General features: G+C 35.7%; 1 protein-coding gene across 1 annotated transcript in view; it reads left to right on the top strand.

The window, feature by feature from the left end:
- usp34 (ubiquitin specific peptidase 34) overlaps positions 1-14,104 on the top strand; it is a 93,166-nt gene that overhangs the window by 68,442 nt on the left and 10,620 nt on the right. Inside the window, exons 53-67 of the mRNA XM_009294698.5 lie at positions 82-157; positions 2,516-2,563; positions 2,678-2,743; positions 2,857-2,937; positions 3,789-3,874; positions 3,957-4,125; positions 5,146-5,220; positions 5,300-5,451; positions 6,115-6,268; positions 6,907-6,951; positions 7,580-7,684; positions 7,827-7,974; positions 10,446-10,750; positions 12,791-13,120; positions 13,480-13,637. Of these exons, the coding sequence (XP_009292973.3) occupies positions 82-157; positions 2,516-2,563; positions 2,678-2,743; positions 2,857-2,937; positions 3,789-3,874; positions 3,957-4,125; positions 5,146-5,220; positions 5,300-5,451; positions 6,115-6,268; positions 6,907-6,951; positions 7,580-7,684; positions 7,827-7,974; positions 10,446-10,750; positions 12,791-13,120; positions 13,480-13,637 (1,998 nt within the window). The remainder of the gene's footprint in view (positions 1-81; positions 158-2,515; positions 2,564-2,677; positions 2,744-2,856; positions 2,938-3,788; positions 3,875-3,956; positions 4,126-5,145; positions 5,221-5,299; positions 5,452-6,114; positions 6,269-6,906; positions 6,952-7,579; positions 7,685-7,826; positions 7,975-10,445; positions 10,751-12,790; positions 13,121-13,479; positions 13,638-14,104) is intronic.

The following is a 14,104-nucleotide window of genomic DNA, read 5'->3' as shown; positions in this document are numbered from 1 at the left end:
TTAAACTTTTTTACATTTTATTTTAATTATTATTTCATAAACTTATTTCTCATGGATTTCTTTCTGATGTTGTCTCTGCAGCTTCATGTGGCAGCTGTGCAGCAGTATTCCCAGCACTTTACCAGATCCTAAATCTGTGTCTCTAATGACGGCGAAGGTGAGCTTGTCAGATCAGGTGATGTGTACGACTGTCACACAGAGGCAAACACCTCAGCTTTTAGTGCATCTCACTTCATCTTTAACTGCATTAGGTCTTGCTTAAACGGTCTTAGCCTTAATTTTTGGAAACTTTTCTATTTTCCGTTTTTGAAAGATAGTGGTTTTTGGCAGTATAGATAATAATAATCAATACAAAAATAAAATAATAATCTGTCAAAATAAAAAGCGCGTCTGTCAGTCAACGCTCATACATGCATTCACTGGTTCAGAGGTTGCATATATATTGCATATTAAAGAAAGTGGGATGGAATGGTAAAATATGGGAGAATTTCGGCTAAAACAGGAGGGTTTACGTGAGTGAAGTGAACAGGAAGTGTTTGTGGAGAAACAGTTTTGCGAGAGAACGCAAAACATCTTTGCGAGATAACGAAAAACTTTGCGAGGGAACGCAAAACATTTTTGCGAGGGAACGCAAAAACTTAGAAATATGTATTTTCCTCCCACCCATTTTTTTTCTTTCACCCATTTTTTTTTTTCAACCAGCCAATTTTTTCTCCTCCACTACGTCCCTTCCGGGGTTCCGTACTAGAGCATTTAATGTGTGAAATCATTAATTAAAAGTTATTAGAAAATTAAGCAAATAAACACTATTAAATCGCTTGGGTAAAATATTAATCAAGTGTTATACATTAGTTATATGTTAAAAGATTGTTATTATTCATAAAATGTATTATTGCCTATATTAACTTCATTATAAATGAATCCATTATATAAATTAAACCTGTCCAATTTAAATCGTTTAGTAAGACGAGTATCTGCCATATTATTGTCAGATAATTAGGGGTGTCAAAATTAATTGTTTCTTCGGTGCACCGCGATGCAGACGCGGACAATTCGGTATCGATTCAGTTATAACCATAACCGGTTATTATGTCGTGACGTCATTTATCTCCTATGCGCTCTGTCGCCAGGGAGGTGAGCGCCGTTATTTACAACACTCAGCCAACTCAGGGCCGGCCCGTGGCATAGACACCATAGGCAAATGCTTCAAGTGGTGCTCACTGCAGAGCCATTTGAGGAGAGCTGAGCTCCAGCGAGGGGGAGCTTAAGCTTGAGCTCCACCTTTTTTGCACTTCTTCTACGAGTGATGTCACTGGGGGTAGGGTTAGGGGTGGGGTTGGTGTACGCATTAAAACAGCTTACAGGAGGAGGAGCGACAGCTCATGCTCCCCCTCGCTGGAGCTCAGCTCTCCTCAAATGGCTCTGCAGCGAGCACCCTCTCAAATGCTTAGGGCGCTGTATATCCAGTGGGGCGCCAGAAATGAGCGCGCTTCAGTTGGTTTTGTTTTCGATTTTCCTGACACACATTCAGTTATAGACGGCAATAACTCAAAAACCTCTTACCCTAAAAAGATCTTAAGTGTGTTTCCTACAGAAAGACAAAGCTGGTTATGTTTCACAGCTGTCTTTCTTTTTTCGCTCGACATTACGAGCACTGCTCCGTTTAAGCCCTCGCAGTCTGCGTTTACTTTAGCCGGGAGAGCTCGCGCTGAGAGGAGCTCTCTGTAAGAGACCGTCGGAAAAGTGCTTATTTTTTTAGTTTTTTTCGTTTTTCTGCTCCGCTCAGCGCGAGCTCTCCCTGTTGCAAGGGCTTAAGTGTGTTTGTTTGTGTGTGTGTGTGTGCGTGCGTGTGTGTGTGTTTGTTTGTTTGATGCTGTCTATGTTTGTGTATGTGTTTGAATGAGAGACAGTGTGTTGCTGTGTGTCTGTGTGTTTATACAGACAGCATGTTATAGCCTCCCCCCTAAAATATAACACTATATATGGAAAGCATCGTCGATGCACCGAGATATCGAATTGAACCGAATCGATGGCATGATAATCAGAACCGAACCGAACCGTGAGACCAGTATAGGTTCACACCTCTACAGATAATAATGATCATCTGTGATGACTGATAGAAAACTGGTCAATCTATTATATTGAATGGTGATTGGAAACAGCGCTCCCCATTCGCCCGTCTCGATCGCAATATTTGTGAAATAAAGTAAACACTATTGTTTATTGTTTACAATATTTATTAACCATATATATCAAAATATAACGATGACGATGTCCAAGATGACATTAATAACATTAGCATCCGTCGTAACCATATATAGTTTGCCTGGATTGTGTGTGCCAGATTGTGTGTGCCTAAAACGTGTGTGGTTCTGCGGGCCTGCAGCTGGATATTATTGCTTGAACCTCAAGTACCAAGCCTGCTTTTCTCTATCAATGCAGTGTTTTCACTTTTTTTACCCCAAACCTGATACTGTGATTTACTATGAAGTCATTTCCTCTGTTTCTCCCACAGCTCAGCACATCGTTTGTTCTGGAGACCTTCATTCACTCCAAAGAAAAGGTGAGAGTTATAAGTAATAGTAATAGTAATAACCTGCACAGCCGGCCTGATTTGGTTTTCTCCAGTTGTTGTTCTGTAATTGTAAGGGAATCTTGTGTTTGTCTTTTTTATTAGCCCACAATGCTGCAGTGGATCGAGCTCCTGACCAAACAGTTTAACAACAGTCAAGCTGCATGTGAGGTAAAACACACACTGCACTGCCACCTCCAGTTTACAGATACATAGAGATGATTTCCTTAATGTTGCATCAGTGTAGTGTGTTGGTGATTAATTTAGTGTGTGTGTTCTTGCAGTGGTTTCTGGATCAGATGGCAGATGATAACTGGTGGCCCATGCAGATTCTCATCAAGTGTCCCAATCAGATCGTACGTCAGGTGAGAGTTTCTTACTTATTTACTTTGTATGTGTTTATTCATCAATTAATATTTGTATTTATTTACTTATTTGACTTATTTCCCTGTTTATTTAAATTATTTATTTAGTATTTTTGTGTTTTTCATTAATTACATGACATTTTACTAACTTATTTTCATATTTTTACATTTATTAATGTACTTATTTTTCTTTATTTCCATTTCTTATTTATTTTCATATTTTTTATTAAATTAATATTTTGTTATTTAATTAATTGCATTTACTTTTTGCTTATTTATTTTAGAATTTTAAAATTCAGTATTTTTCTTATGTACTTAAATTAATTTAATAAAAAAAATTATGTGGTTATTATTTATGTAACAGTATCTTTTTAAATGTTCTTAAAAATTATTGGACAATTTTTTATCTATTTAATTATTAGTATTTAATTATTAAATGTAATTTTTTTTTTAAATTTAATGATTTCTTATTTTTATGTAGATAATTTAATCAATAATTAAATCAACTATTTTATTTTAATGTACTTATCTTCTTTATTTTCTTCTCTTATTTATATATTTTTTTATTAAATTAACAATTAAATATTTAAATAATTACATTTATTTTTGCTTATTTATATTTAAATATATATATATTTTTTTTTCTTATGTACTTCTAAATCTATTTAATTTGACCATATTTATGTCATTAGTACATTTTATGTAACAGTATCTTTTTGTACAATTTAATAACTATTGAACCTTATTTATTTATTTATTTTTTAATTATTATTATTATTTATTTTTTTTTTAAAGAAAATAGTTTTATTAGTGAATGTCTGATTAAATAATCTGATGCTGTATTGTTTCAGATGTTTCAGAGGTTGTGTATTCATGTGATCCAGCGCCTCAGGCCAGTCCACGCTCACCTGTACCTGCAGCCGGGCATGGAGGACGGGTGTGTGTTTCCTCCTTCAGCGTTTCTTCTGGAAAGTGTGTGTGAGTGTCTGTTGAGCGCTGTGTTTGTGCTGTGTGTGCAGGTCTGACGATATGGACGGGCCGGTGGAGGACATCGGCAGCCGCTCCTGTGTGACGCGATTCGTCAAAACGCTGCTGTCCATCATGGAGCACGGAGTCAAACCACACAGCAAACATCTCACTGAGTACTTCGCCTTTCTCTACGAGTTCGCCAAAATGGGAGAAGAGGAGGTAGCTCTTCCTGTTTGTTTATCCTCCTTGTTTATTTATTGTCCTATTTATTTAATCATTTATTGAATTCTAATCTTTTTACTTGTTGATATGTCGATTGCACTGATTCACACTGTTTATTTGTGTTATCTAATATTGATGTTTTATTATTTAATGATAATGATTTAATTTAATTTCTTTCTTTCAGTGTTGTTTATTTTAGTTGTTCAGCATATCTGATGTGCTTTTAATTAATTTTTAGTTTACTTTTAAATATTATTATTAGTATTATTGTTTAATTTATTAAATTTTTTAACCAATATTTTATTTTTTATTTTTGCATGTTTTAACAATTGTTGCTCATTTTAATGTGTTATGTATTTCATTTGTTTTAACTGTTTTTTTATGTGTAACTTATTTATTGATCATCTAATGTTATTTGATATTTTGTTTGTTAATTCATATGCATATGCAAGTGTCCAAGCTTTCATGTTTCATTTAATTTCTTTTTATTAATTAATCAATTCATTTTCGGATATTTTATTTCAGGAATTATTTGTTTTTCGTTATGTCTATCTTATTTAGTTGTTTGTTTAACATATTTGATTTGCATTTAATTAACTCATCTTAAACTCATTAACTTGTTTTTTTATTAACAATTTTATTAACAATATTAACAAGTTTCATTAACAACATTTTTGTAATGCAATGATTTTTAATTATTAGATTTATTTATTTATTTTGTATTATTCATGTATTCATTTTTACATGTTTTTTAGCAATTGTTGCTGATTTTAACATTCTTGCTGATTTTCATTTGTTTAAACTGTTTTTTTTTTGTGTAACTGTTTAACTTTTAATTGATAATGTCATATTATTTGTTAATTCATATGCATATACAAGTATCTAAGTTTACAGGTTTTATTTTATTTGTAAAATTTTATTTATATTTGCCTATTTTGCATATTGAATTGCTTTCTACCATTTTATAGCATTTTTGATTTTCTTTTTTTTCATGATTTCCTCTATTTGTCTACACAGAGTCAGTTCCTCTTGTCTCTGCAAGCCATCTCCATAATGGTGCATTTCTACATGGGGACTAAAGGGCCTGAAAATGTGAGTGTTGGATCTTCATCAGTGCTTCTATAGATGTTTCCTGATTTCAGATAATATAACCTGTGTGTGTGTGTATCAGCCTCAGGTGGAGGTGTTGTCTGAGGAGGAGGAGGGTGAGGAGGATGAAGAGGAGGATATTTTGTCTCTGGCGGAGGAGAAATACAGGCCGGCCGCTCTGGAGAAGATGATCGCCCTCATATCGCTGCTGGTGGAGCAGTCCCGCTCCGAGAGGTACAAGGACAAGAGATACCCATATTTCACAACAAAGTGCCTTTCACCCTAGATTTGCTTTTATTTTACCCCAAAAATGTGTCATATTTCACCCTAAAATGGCTTATATTTTATCTTAAAAAAAGCTCCTATTTTACCTGAAAGTGACCTATATTTTAGCCCCAAACAGCAAATATTTCAGCCCAAAATGGCTTATATTTCAGGCAAAAAAGTATATATATATTTGCTACAAAATGGCTCATAATTCACCCCAAAATTGCTCCTATTTTTCCACAAAATCTATTTTTTTCACCCGAAAATATATACACATTTCTGGCCAAAATTTATCAAATTTCACCAGAAAATTATAACCCCTTAAACGGCTTTTCAGCCCATTTTTATCCCAAAAATGGCATATTTTTTACCCCAAAAAAAGCTGTTTTTCACCCCAAAATGGCACATATTTCAGGCCAAAAAGTGCTCATATTTCACCATGAATTCACTCATATTTAATTCCAAATTGGCATATATTTAAGCTCCATAAGATGGCTCATATTTCACGCCAAAACTGTTCATTTTTCTCATCAATTCGGCTTGTATTTAACCCCAAATTTCATTTTCACCCCAAAACTGCTGCTATTTCACCTTAAAATCTCTCATATTTGACCCCAAACCTGTCTGCAGACACTTGACTCTGTCTCAGAGTGATATGGCCGCTCTGACTGGAGGAAAAGGTTTCCCTTTCCTGTTCCAGCACATCAGAGACAGCATTAACATCAGACAGACCTGCAACCTCATATTCAGCCTGTGCAGATACAACAACCGCCTGGCCGAACACGTAAGACACACACACACACACACACACACACACACACACACACACACACACACACACACACACACACTCATGATGAGACAACACAAACCAAATTGCTAATTATTTATCTAATTTGTGTTTTGTGTTTAATGTTTGATGGTATGTTTAAAGGTTTTGTTTTGTTTTTGTTTGACTTATTCACTAAAATTCATTTGAAAAATGTCTAACTTGTTTTATTCCCTGCAGGGTAGTTTTGTCAAATATACTCTGCTATTGAAATGTTTGGGATCTTTATTATTTGTAAATATTTTGAAAGTCTCGTGTCAAGGTTTGTGCTTAATTTGGCCTAGCATAAAGTTATAAATGCACAAAGTCTGGGGTTTCATGGGTAAAATAATTAACAAAAAAAAAACTTTTTTTGAGAACTGTATATTTATATTATATATAATTTATATGTTTATATATTATTACATTTTTTTGATGAATAGAATGCACAAAATATATTTTTGTATCAGTTTTAAGGTGTCTTTGCTAAATGAATGTGTTCAATTTATTTAAAAGATAATAAACTTTTTAATGGTGGCATGGTTTAGTTCTGCGTGTCAGTTGTTGTTCTTGAGGTAAACAGGGTCTAATATAACCTCCCCTGCTTGTTGTAGATCGTCTCGATGCTGTTCACCTCCATCGCTAAACTCACTCCAGAGGTAAGAGCCGATCTCCCGCTGTTACTCTCATAACATTACTGAATATTCACACTCTGTTTCTCTTTCCCCTATATGCAAAACTAACCATGCTGTACAAACATTACACTTTTTTTTGTTACTAAGAAAAGAAAGGTAGAGACTAGAGAGTCTTTAGAGTAGGAAACGCATTTGTTGAGATGACTTTCAGTTGATTTATATAATTTTTTTTCCAGCCAGTAGTGTGTTTTGTTTTATATGATGTCCCTGCTGAAAAATCCAGCTTAAACCAGCCTAGGCTGGTTGGCTGGTTTTAGCTGGTCGACCAGGCTGGTTTTAGAGGGGTTTTGGCCACTTCCAAGCTGATTTCCAGCCATTTCCAGCCTGGTCTTAGCTGGTCAGGCTGGGAGATGACCAGCTAAAACCAGCTTGACCAGGCTGGTCAAGCTGGTTTTAGCTGGATTTGGCTGGTCATTTTCCAGCCTGACCAGCTAAGACCAGGCTGGAAATGGCTGGAAACCAGCCTGGAAATGGCCAAAACCCCTCTAAAACCAGGCTGGTCAACCAGCTAAAACCAGCCAACCAGCCTAGGCTGGTTTAAGCTGGATTTTTCAGCAGGGGAGATGAGTCTGTCTGTGTGTGCATCTTACAGGCAGCCAACCCCTTCTTCAAGCTGCTGACGATGCTGATGGAGTTTGCTGCTGGGCCTCCAGGAATGCCTTCATTTGCGTCCTACATCCTGCAGAGGATCTGGGAGGTAAATCTGTCCTGTCCTGTTATATATATATATAATGTGTCTGAGACATTATTGTCAGTGATGAGTATTGGTTGTTTGGAGAACGCCCCATGTTGAGGACCCGTGTCCATCTCACTGATCTGAGTGTTTTTGTGTGTGTCAGGTGATCGAGTATAACCCGTCTCAGTGTTTGGACTGGTTGGCCGTTCAGACGCCGCGTAATAAACTGGCACACAGCTGGGTTCTGCAGAACATGGAGAACTGGGTGGAGAGATTCCTGCTGGCGCACAACTACCCGCGTGTGCGAACCTGTAAGGAGACCTTTAATCCATACACACATGAACATTTTAGCTCAAGAATAGTTGAATGTTTTTGTAAAAAGTTACTTTTGCTCAGCAAGACTGCACTGACTTGATCAAAAATACTGTAAACATTATATTAATAATTATAAAATTGAGATGTTTATTTCTTAAAGCATTTGACATACAAGTCAAGGCAACATACATTAAAGATACAACAGATAATAGATTAAATCAGATGATAGAAAATAGATAAAACAATCCTAAAAGAAAACATTCAGTGTTGTTTCAAAATGGCAGGAGGCTTTGCATTTCTAATGTCAGCTTCACATTGTTTAATATTGCACAACAGTTTTGTGAATTGTTTTTCTATGTAAATAGCTGATTCCAGCGTTAAGGATGTGACATTTGCAGTAAAAATTCAAAGCATAAATTCGCAGAGAAAGTATACGTTAACATTATATTGAATTATCTGTTTATATTTGCCAAAACAACTAACCACAGAGTTATGGAATCAAAACATTTCAATCTGTGAACATTTTTATGCTTTAAATTAGGAAAATAAACATGCGTTATGGATGTGACAAAAAAAGTTTCTGAGATTACAGTATACAACATACTTTGTAGAAATTCTGTGAAATAAACTGCACAACCCAAAATAAATAATGCTCATCAAAAGGATAAGAGTTGGCTCTCTATAGAACAAAAATGATTGATTTTATTTTATTTTGACATTTTTGAGGGAAAAGCTTTGTTATGGACGTGACACTTTTTCGTTAGGGATGTGACGGATGTGAAATTGCCATTTGTTTGACTTTGGTAAATCAAATATAATAGTTTGAAAACATTGACAGAGACAATTTTTAAGTATTTTTAAAGTACTGTAAAACACTTGCCTACACAAAAAAAATTAGAAACGGTTTCGCATTTTCCTTTTCATGGCAAGGTTGGCATTTTCATGGAGTTGCTCAAATACATTTTGATGTATTAAAGTCACTCAAATAAGTGTGGTTCGTTTGTGTGATGTAAAACTTAATTTTTAAGCATCTTTTTTCTGCTCTTCAGTGTGTTACATTTTAAGAAAATCTCATTATCAGTGTTGAAATCATGTCTACTGATTAATGTTTAATATTTTTTTAATTAATATTAAATTGATCAAAAAAGACAATTTGTGATGCTACAATATTTCCATTTCTCAGCTTTTTGATCATTAGAGAATACTGAATGAGATTTATATAACTGCATCTTCAAAATATTACAGAGTATTTTCATATTTAAATATTTAAACTACATGCAATATGAATAAATGTCACAATATGCTTTAAATAGCATTAAAGGGGCCATCCTGACTTTTAGAGCATAAACATTACACTGTATGTAACAGGGATGTCCAAACTGTCCTGGAGGGCCGGTGTCCTGCATAGTTTAGCGCCAACTTCCTTCAACATACTTGCTTGTGAGTTTCTAGTATACCTAGAAAGAGCTTGATTAGCTGGTTCAGGTGTGTTTGATTGGGGTTAGATCTAAAATATGCAGGACACCGGCCCTCCAGGACTGAGCTTGTACAACCTTGGTATATAACATTGATTATATCTAACAGTGACATGCAGTGTATGCTATCTGATTTACTCATTTATCAGAAACACCATTGCAAGTGTCCACATAAAAATAAGGCTGTTGTCAGGAATAGCATTAGGTGGCAGTGTCTTCTTACATGACCACGTCACAAAAAACAAATTAAAAAATTAATTAAAAATATACATATTGACCTCTTCATTCTGCAGTTGCGGATTTAACCACTAAGTGAGGTAAGCAACCGCTTATGGCTCCAGGAAATCTGGTGACCTCCAATAAATGCCACAGAGTATAAATTATACCTATAAAATTATATAAAGCATTATTTTAGATCATATTTTATATGGTGAGGGTTTAACAAATAAAATGTTAACCTTAATTATTACATCTATGCAAATGTGTCCCCCTACACTCAGTCATGGAGCAGTCCAGCAGCCAAATCAAGTCAAGATTTACTTTTAGATACAAAATAGTTTATTCATTATTTTTAGTCACAAATTCATTTTAAGCAAACAAATCATTTAAAATGTAGAAATAACATTACATTAACATAAACCGTAGAAAAGGAGAGAGAAAAAACACTTATATAAATACATAGGAAATAAATAAATATACAAAGGGTGCGTTTTAGGACTGTCAGGCCCTTTGGCTGGAACTGATTAGGACCACCAAGTAAAAAAAATGGATTCTGCAAGCTTGGTCCTCGCTAAAGATGTATGAAGTTTTAAGTTTTTATGATGTTTTTAGTGGACTTCTAAAATTAGCTGTGCTTGAAAGTAAAACATTAAATGTATTTTTACAGCAAGGCTTTTGTTTTTTCTACAGTATAATAATGTAAATTCTCTCTCTCTCTCTCTCTCTCTCTCTCTCTCTCTCTCTCTGTCTTTCTCTCTCTCTCTCCATGTTAGCGGCGGCGTATCTGCTGGTGTCCCTCATCCCGAGTAACTCTTTCCGTCAGATGTTTCGCTCCACGCGCTCTCTCCACATCCCCACACGGGACCTCCCGCTCAGCCCCGACACCACCGTGGTTCTGCATCAGGTCTATAATCTTCTTCTGGGCCTGTTGGGTCGAGCTAAACTCTATGTGGATGTGCCTGTTCACGGGACCACCAAACTGGTGCAGTACTTCAGCTTCATGACCTACTGCCTCATCTCCAAAACTGAGAAGCTGATGTTCTCCAGCTACTTCATGGACCTCTGGAACCTCTTCCAGGTAGGATATGAGCTGATCAAACACATGCTAGTGTTCAGCTTAAAGAGACATTTAAAGGTTAAACATAATAGTTTTAATAACTCATTTCTAATAACTGATTTATTTGATCTTTGCAATAATGACAGTAAATGATATTTGACTAGATATTCTTCAAGATACTGGTTTTCAGCTTAAAGTGACATTTAAAGGCTTAACTAGGTTAATTATGGTGGTTTGTTCTGTTGACAATCGAAAAATAATATTGTTAAGGGGACTAATGATTTTGACCTTAAAACGGTTTAAATTATTTTTTATTTACTTTATTTTAGCCAAAACTGTATACTTGTCTGATCTGAAGAGGCCAATGCGCTAGATATAGCATTGTAGTCAAAATAATTAACAAAATTAAATGTAATAAATTTTTAGCTTGTCAGTGTTTATAAATGACCAATACCGCTAATTAATTCTCAAAGGTCATCCAGCTATTGCATATCCAAGTATGGATATATCCAAATTTTTGGCAAATTTACCAGTGAATGTAAAACTGCTTGTGCATTTGAAAACAATGTTCATGTATGGTGAGAGCTGCGACAATCACGGAGGTCTGAAACAACTGCAGTTAGATCAAATAGCCTATCCTCATGGGTTCTCAAACTCGGTCCTGGAGGTCCGGTGTCCTGCAGATTTTAGCTTTTAACTCACCTGCAAGGACGTTTTTAGAAAGCCTAGTAAGAGCTTGATTAGCTCGCACATGTGTGTCTGATTGAGGTTGGAGCTAAAATCTTCAGGACACCGACCCTCCAAGACCGAGATTGAGAACCCCTGCTCTATCAGAAATTTACAAATGGTGGCAGACCTACATTTGCATACATACAAAGAAACAAAAGAAATTAATTTAAAAAGTGAAGTTATGTGTAATGAAATGAAATTGCTCTGTGAAAAAGTATTGAACACATGAAGAAAGGAAGGTGTAAAAAGATATGGAAAGCCCAGACAGCAGATGAAATCTTAAATACTTCAAATATCTAATGAAACTGCTGTTTGTTTCAGCAGTTCAAAACAGCTCACCGGAAGTACTGACATTTTCCTTGTGACAACAAGCCTGTAAAATTTCTACATACTGGGGTAAATGGTTGAGAAGAAATGTATTGTTTTAAGTTTATTGTGGTGCTTTTATTTTATATATATCTGGAGCCTGTTGATCTTTGATACGTAACCCTTAACAAAATTTTGTATAGGAACATTTTTCAACCATAAATACAAATACGAATGTAAATAAGGTTGTATTCTGTGACCTTTGACACTGTTTGTTTTGTTTTGAAAAAGGAAAAAATATATACATATGAAGTCAGAGTTATTAGCCCCCCTTTGAATTTTTTTTATATTCCCCAAACGGTGTTTAACAGAGCTAGGAAATTTTCACAGGATGTCTGATAATATTTTGTCTTCTGGAGAAAGTCTTATTTGTTTTATTTCGGCTAGAATAAAAGTAGTTTTCAATTTATTATGAACCATTTTAGGGTCAAAATTATTAGCCCCCTTTTTTTTGATAGTCTACAGAACAAACCATTGTTATACAATGACTTGCCTTATTACCCTAACCTGCCTAGTTAACCTAGTTAAGCCTTTAAATGTCACTTTAAGCTGTATAGAAGTGTCTTGAAAAATATCTAGTCTAATGTTATTTACTGTCATCATGACAAAGATAAAATAAATCCGTTATTAGAAATGAGCTATTAAAACTGTTATTTTTAGAAATGTGTTGGAAAAATCTCCCCATTAAATGGAAATTGAGGGACTTCAACTGCATATTTAAAAAAAAAAACAGCTCACCAAAAGAATAGTTTTTGGAGTAATTTGTTTTCTTCTGAAACACCTTTGAGCTGCCATTGCTTTGTGGCCATTACACAGTTGATGGCTGTGTCCTGTAGCTCCGCCTTCTTTGACAAGCTTCGTATCCATGTAGTTCAGGAGAGAAACATCCAAGACAACAACACCATGTTATTAATATTAATACACTAAAGACAGACATACTCTTACGTTTCTCCCTTTTTCTTGCAGCCCAAGTTATCAGAGCCGGCCATCGCCACCAATCACAACAAGCAAGCTCTGCTGTCGTTCTGGTATAACGTCTGCGTGGACTGCAGCGAGAACGTGCGCCTCATCATCCAGAACCCAGTGGTGACTAAAAACATTGCGTTCAACTACATTCTGGCGGACCACGATGACCAGGAGGTGGTGCTGTTCAACCGCGGGATGCTGCCTGCGTATTACGCCATCCTGCGCATGTGTTGCGAGCAGTCGCCCGCCTTCACCCGCCAGCTGGCCTCACACCAGAACATACAGTGGGCCTTCAAGAACCTCACGCCACACGCCAGCCAGTACCCCGGGGTGAGCAAAACCACCACCACTGCACTCACTTTAACAGATCCAGAGGAGAGAGGCACAATATATACACAAATTAGTGTTATCGCAGTAATAGCATATCCAATATCCATGGGGAAGTGCAGTACATAAATGATTATTATTTGCCAAGGCATTTGTGTGCTGCATGTATAAGTTTATCCAAATATGACCAATCACATGAGGGATTTACTCTCTTCATCCTCACCTCTCTATTAGTTGAACCTATAAGCTAAATAAATCAGTTTTAATATATTAATACATTTATTAGCATTATTAGTTGAATCTTCAGTGTCACATGGTTATTCAGAGATCTTTCTAATCTGCTTGTGTTGCTGGCTCTGCAGGCGGTGGAGGAGCTCTTCAACCTGATGCAGCTGTTTGTGGCACAGAGGCCTGATATGAGGGAGGAAGAGCTGGAAGATGTCAAGCAGTTCAAGAAGACCACCATCAGCTGTTACCTGCGCTGTCTGGACGGACGCTCCTGCTGGACCACACTCATCAGGTACACACGCTTGTACAGCTGGGCCTGTCACCAATCAATATATCGACTTATCGTGCAACGCTTGGATATGACGTTAATCATTTTTTGCCATTGCTATATATGTTTATGAATTCACAAATAATGTTAAATCCATTTTATAGTGACATTTACGTTCTGCCTCACCGTTGTTAATATTTAGAAATGGATATTTACCTAATAGGACATTTAAAAGTATATATCATAGGACATTTAGCTTTTAACATTACATTATAGAATCTCAATAACCTTAAGAATAATACGTATTTTAAAGTGTATTAATATGCTGTTATATAATCATTATGTAATCAGTGGCATAAAGTAATCTCAAAATAGCAATAAACTCGCTTATCACAACAGTTTCTGTGACAGTATAGCACACAACAAAGTTCCTTATCATGACTAGCCTGTTTACTGCTATCCTTATGGGAACTTCCCATACACAAAATGAT

The sequence above is a fragment of the Danio rerio genome, chromosome 1 (genome assembly GCF_049306965.1).
Source record: "Danio rerio strain Tuebingen ecotype United States chromosome 1, GRCz12tu, whole genome shotgun sequence".
In the NCBI taxonomy this organism is placed as follows: Eukaryota; Metazoa; Chordata; class Actinopteri; order Cypriniformes; family Danionidae; genus Danio; species Danio rerio.
Note: the sequence above shows the minus strand (reverse complement) of the source record. Positions and strands in the feature narration are given on the sequence as shown.